Below are 5252 nucleotides of genomic sequence, written 5' to 3' on the forward strand. Positions count from 1 at the left end.
ATAATATAATAATATAATAATATAATATAATAATATAATAATATTAATCATAATGATTCTTCTTCTTCTTCGAATATTAATGGTCCTGGTCTTAAAAATGATACGATGCATGAGGCGAGACGAAACAGAAACAGAAACTATGAAGTTCGTAGAGCTACAATCAGCTACAACTTACAGCGCCACTAGAATGAGATAGCATGATTTTTTCTCTCTCGCACAATTTCGACGAATAATGGCGGACTTCACGTGTCCAGACTCTTATTAGAGGGTCACTAGGTTAAATTAGTTCACAGATTCAATATTATAAAATTTATTTTTTGTTATATAAATGCTGCATAAATAAGTTTACATACTTTATAATGTTATAATATCTTATATATTACTGCAAAAGTACAATTTTTTCAGTTTTTTTTTTTTGTGTTTTTCAATCACAGTTTTCTATAAAAATGGAGTATTATTGAGTTTTAAATACTTATATATAATACACAGGTCTACGAAATTAATATATTGTAAAATTAATGCTATAATTATCAGTTTCTTAACTTTTTAATGTTAATTTAACTTAAATGTGTTAGCGGACTCAACAGTTGAGTGAGTGCTCGCTGTTATTGGTGTATTCTTTTAGATCATCCAATCAGAATTTTAGATCTGGAAGAATACACCAATAACAGCGAGCGCTCTCGTAGCGCTCTTTCTGCTGAATTCGCCCAATATGTCAGTCACGCAACTCTCTTAAAAGTTAAAACCTATGTCCATGCTGCTAGATAGAGAGCCTATAATCAGAGTGGCGCCATACGGGTATCACTTGTGATTGGTCCGCCATGTTTTAGCTATTCCCCTATAGTATACGTGACGCTCCCTATATAAAATGCGCGCATATGTGTGAAACGGAACGCAGCCTATATCTCTTTCTCTCTCGCAGAATTTCGCTAAAACACGGGTTATATCGCCACTCCGATTATAGGCTCTCTACTGCTAGACATGAAGGTGCTAGAATTGGCTGGAATTCTCGGACCGAGAAATGTGTAGCTGTGTGTAGCCAATCAACTTGTTTTTCCGTAAAAACTACTCGTTGATTGGCTACACATTTCTAGATCCAAGAACTTCGATCGAATTCTAGCACTGTGGATGATCGTGGACCGTGGACAGGACTTCAGTAAGCTTACGATCTGCGATAATATCACAACAGGTTGTGCTGGATTTGGCTGAATTGTGCGTGGAATCACATCACAAACAGACGAAAGCGGCTTCGAGAATTTCTAGGATAGCAAGATACTCCACAGTGCATGTAAATGTAACTATTTGAATGCGAGCAAAATAATCGACATGAAAGATATTAATGAAAGTGTGCTGAAGCTGGCAGACAGCATTCACTATGGGTAGGATAATTTTCACTTCCGAGGAAATAAAAGAAAAAGGAACGTATGATTGATATTCCATATTTTGCAGAGAAATTAAGGACACTCACAATATCGTGGTGGCTACTATCTCTGTGCTTAAGGAAATTATCAACAATACAGAATGGAATACAGCAAAGTATGAATTGTTATTTAAGCAGTTGTATCATTTATTGTGATGATACATGCCAGAGCACATGTTCATTTTGCCAAAATAAAAAACACTTTCCATTGGCTCTTGCAACTTACATTATTAATTTTGAGCTTGATTTTCTAGGGATTTAATGGATATTGTCATACAAAATGGAAAGTATCTCATTAAAACGCTTCCTCTTGAAGCATGTATAGGAAATATGGTAAGAAGGATATTGCAGATTATTAGGGAAGAATATACTTCAGAATTGAAGAGTAAATCAGACGAGACATATCCCCAGGAATCTTTGCACAAAATTCTTACTGCTGAGGATAACCAGCAGATAGATTTCAACGTTCCGATACCTTTCCTAAAAGCCTCTCTTATCGAACACATTAATGAATTTGAAACCGAATTGGAAACATGGTGAGTTATAATTATATTTAGATTATATTTGATCTGTTCTTTTCAGTTGAACTTATATCCATTATCTTCCTTTTCTTTCCAGGAAGAAAGAAAAAAAGAAGGAAACTAAATAGTATACAAAGTTCAGCTGAAAAAGAACAAATCTAAAAATAATGCAATTTCTATAACATAATGCAACACATAGTGCATTATGGGTATACATAGTCTATTTTTATTTTAATATTATCTTAAGTAATATTTTAAGATACCTTTTGATTAGCTTATGACTGCACTCAAGACGCAATTTCAAATATAAGAATAGACTATGAATACCGGTTTACGAGTACTTTCTATTAGTGACAAAAATTTTGATAATAACATAAACATTCTATCTTTCTTGATAGAATCAATGATAAGAAAAGAGTGTAGAACGATATTTTCACTTGTATCATTAAATGGGAAGCACTTATTATTGGCAATTTTTGGCCCAATTTCAACGTTTACTATTTTTTCTTATTGCTTGCATTTTAAAATAATTTTCGGCTCGTAATTTCCATTTCATAATAATAGAATTTCATAAAACACATTTCTTAATAGTCTTTTAAACAAATTTAATGTTTGTAGCTCAGAAAATATCACACGACAAGCATCCGAACATATACACTCAAACGAAATTATAATGACCATTGGCAAGTCTAAGTTGGTAGAGGAATTTTTCAAAAAAGCTGCTGCTACCAGAGCCTTCGATGTTATAGTAGCTGAAGGCGGACCATTTTTAAACGTAATTATACGCCTGGAGACAGACTCGAAATAAAACTAAAAGGAAAATACAAAACATCTATGAATGATTACAGGGTCACGAGATGGCAGTGAATCTGGCTAAGGCAAAAATCAAGACCACACTGATATCGGATGTAGCGATCTTCGCGATGATGTCCCGAGTCAACAAAGTCATCATCGGCACTCACACAGTCATGGCAAACGGTGGACTTCGAGCGATCTCGGGTGCACACATTGTCGCGCAAGCCGCCAAGCACTATTCTGTTCCAGTAATGGTTTTGCTGCCCCTCTACAAACTGGCGCCCCTTTATCATTGCTCGGGCAAACAGAATGGCTTTAATTGTCAAGTTTCGCCAACGAACGGCGTAATAGATAGTGCTAACGCACCATTGCTAGAACGGATACATGCTTACAATCCTGTGTTCGATTACGTTCCACCTGAACTTGTTACACTATTCATTTCGAATACGTAAGATTTAATATTAAATTTATTATACAGATTAATGTTAAAATCTCAAGCAATGATAAATGTCTTTATTCTTTCTTTTTCAGAGGTGGAAATGCGCCGTCCTATGTATATAGATTGCTTAGTGAATTGTACCATCCTGATGATTATGAATTATAACAAATTGTATACGTAAACTAATCATAATCTTTTTTTTTATTTAATTTGACCTCTATAATTTGTTTTTATATAAATTAACATATATTTATTCTTACATGAAAGAGGATTTGCAACATACTTAGAAATTAATCTTTAGCGCATTGCAATGGTTTATTTACAAATTATAACTTAAATATGAAATAAATTCCCTAAATGGGAATTAAATTATTTATCTTATTTTTATACTTCTCTCCACTTAATTTCAATTTTCTAATAAATTTTATAAAACTGAGATAAAGGATGTCACGGTCAGGGATTGATCCTAGGACTCGTCTAATAAGTTGACCGCTCTCGCAAGGAATCGTATGTCATCTCGCAAATTATAAACTAAGTTATGTACAAAAAGTGATCCCTGGTTTCTTGAAATGCTATACATATGGATTCCAATTACTGCCGTCTTCAGGTTGCAAAGAGTTTGTTACCAACAAAATAACATCAACTATCCACCACACACCCATACCACCTAATGTCAACAGTTTGCCTACTGCTGTCCCAGTCTGTCCGAGACAAAATCGATCCATACCAAGAAAACCCAACAGAATACTATACAGGAGAGTTGTTGCGAAGTATTGGCCACTGTACTTTATACATGGTATCCCTTCACGAAGGAATGTCCTTGGTCCAAAACACTCAATATCTGGCAGTACTGTACAGGATACTTTAGTCTTCTCCACATCTTCATAACGAGATCCTCCAAACTGTCAATTTATCGACCGTAAATAATTTATTATCCGTAAACATCTCAATTTTATACTTGTCTAATTTCAAAGAAAACATTTTTTTTATTATTTTCTACAAGTCGTTTTGTCTTATTTGAACTTTATAAATTATCCAAAAGAATAAAAAATTAATTATTCAGGGTATTTTCCAACAAGCACATAGTATAATAGAGGATACTTTCCAGCAAGAGACACAGATGACACAGAATAACAATGAATCATTACATCTTTGTTCTGTGTTGTCTACAATATCACCTGTGTATGTTATAGGAAAGTACCTATTGTCCTTGTCACAAAATTCCATCAACTACATATGTTGTACCTTGACACAACCAAAGCCCGTCTCATCCTTGGCAGTTTTGTTTCCCTTGTGATCAACCGGATCCTCGCATTCCACAAATTCCTTGGGTCTACAAGAAACATATTCATTGTATTATTTCATTAACAAACAGTCAATATTTATTTCGTTGGAAAGAAACATAGGAATTTCATTGGAAAAAACATAGAAAATGTCCACTTGAATACTCACAAGAAGTTACACATCACCAGTGGACCATCGGGTCTGTACTCCAGCTGAGGCTCGGTACTTTTGTTCGCAAGCACTAAACATTTATTTTGATCCCACAGAAGACAGATAATCGTAATAAAAACAAAATATAACCTCATTTTGCCGTGGCTGGCATTTTAAATGCGAATGACAACTGACAGTGATGCGAATTCCAACCTGCTTGCACTACTCTGTTCTGTGTCACAGCAGAGAGAAGAGAAGCCTGAGAGCGGCCATCTTCTTCTTTGTATTCTTATTGGCCATGTAGCCGCTCCAACGGCAATCGTCAAGGCCAGTAACAAAAGTCGTAATGTGTAAACGAAACAAAGTCGTAATATGTAAACGAAGAATGATGCAATGCCCGCGAAAAATGGCGAAGCCCGAACGAACACAGGGCGCCTGCGATTGCAACGTCGTCACGCCACTCTAACGCGCGTCCGGACGGACGAACGGGCCGAACCAAACGCGGACACACATCAGTAAGGAAATTCGAGGCACGGTCAAAGTCGGCAACACTTTCTCAAAAATATACAAAAAACGAACACCCGAACCGAAACGCGTCCGCACCGGTCGGGTGGTTCAACGAAACTTGAGAGCGGCCATGCCC

At 35.8% G+C, this 5252-nt stretch overlaps 2 protein-coding genes across 2 annotated transcripts; one reads left to right on the forward strand and one right to left on the reverse strand.

Moving 5' to 3' along the window:
• The first annotated feature begins 1139 nt into the window (after positions 1-1139).
• eIF2Bbeta (eukaryotic translation initiation factor 2B subunit beta) lies at positions 1140-3361 on the forward strand. Its single transcript, XM_018543196.1, has 6 exons — positions 1140-1379; positions 1450-1536; positions 1675-1956; positions 2560-2716; positions 2790-3184; positions 3268-3361. The coding sequence occupies exons 1-6, from the start codon at positions 1327-1329 to the stop codon at positions 3338-3340; spliced, it is 1047 nt and encodes a 348-aa protein (XP_018398698.1). The 5' UTR covers positions 1140-1326; the 3' UTR covers positions 3341-3361.
• A 211-nt stretch (positions 3362-3572) lies between these two features.
• Positions 3573-4872, reverse strand: amrt (TM2 domain-containing protein 2 amaretto). The gene is made up of 3 exons (XM_018543205.1): positions 4628-4872; positions 4421-4508; positions 3573-4077 (listed from the first exon to the last, which is right to left on the reverse strand). Exons 1-3 carry the CDS (start codon positions 4762-4764, stop codon positions 3748-3750), a joined length of 555 nt encoding a protein of 184 aa, XP_018398707.1. The 5' UTR covers positions 4765-4872; the 3' UTR covers positions 3573-3747.
• Between the last annotated feature and the right edge of the window lie 380 nt (positions 4873-5252).

This window comes from Cyphomyrmex costatus, unplaced genomic scaffold, assembly GCF_001594065.2.
Source record: "Cyphomyrmex costatus isolate MS0001 unplaced genomic scaffold, Ccosl1.0 scaffold361, whole genome shotgun sequence".
In the NCBI taxonomy this organism is placed as follows: domain Eukaryota; kingdom Metazoa; phylum Arthropoda; class Insecta; order Hymenoptera; family Formicidae; genus Cyphomyrmex; species Cyphomyrmex costatus.

Coding starts and splice junctions, on each gene's coding strand:
- eIF2Bbeta (XM_018543196.1), top strand. CDS start 1,327: ATGAAAGATATTAATGAAAGTGTGCTGAAGCTGGCAGACAGCATTCAC. Junction 1,957..2,559: donor GAAACCGAATTGGAAACATG/GTGAGTTATAAT, acceptor TAATGTTTGTAG/CTCAGAAAATATCACACGAC. Junction 2,717..2,789: donor AAGGCGGACCATTTTTAAAC/GTAATTATACGC, acceptor GAATGATTACAG/GGTCACGAGATGGCAGTGAA.
- amrt (XM_018543205.1), bottom strand. CDS start 4,764: ATGAGGTTATATTTTGTTTTTATTACGATTATCTGTCTTCTGTGGGAT. Junction 4,509..4,627: donor CTGGTGATGTGTAACTTCTT/GTGAGTATTCAA, acceptor TGTTTCTTGTAG/ACCCAAGGAATTTGTGGAAT. Junction 4,078..4,420: donor CGGGCTTTGGTTGTGTCAAG/GTACAACATATG, acceptor ATAAATTGACAG/TTTGGAGGATCTCGTTATGA.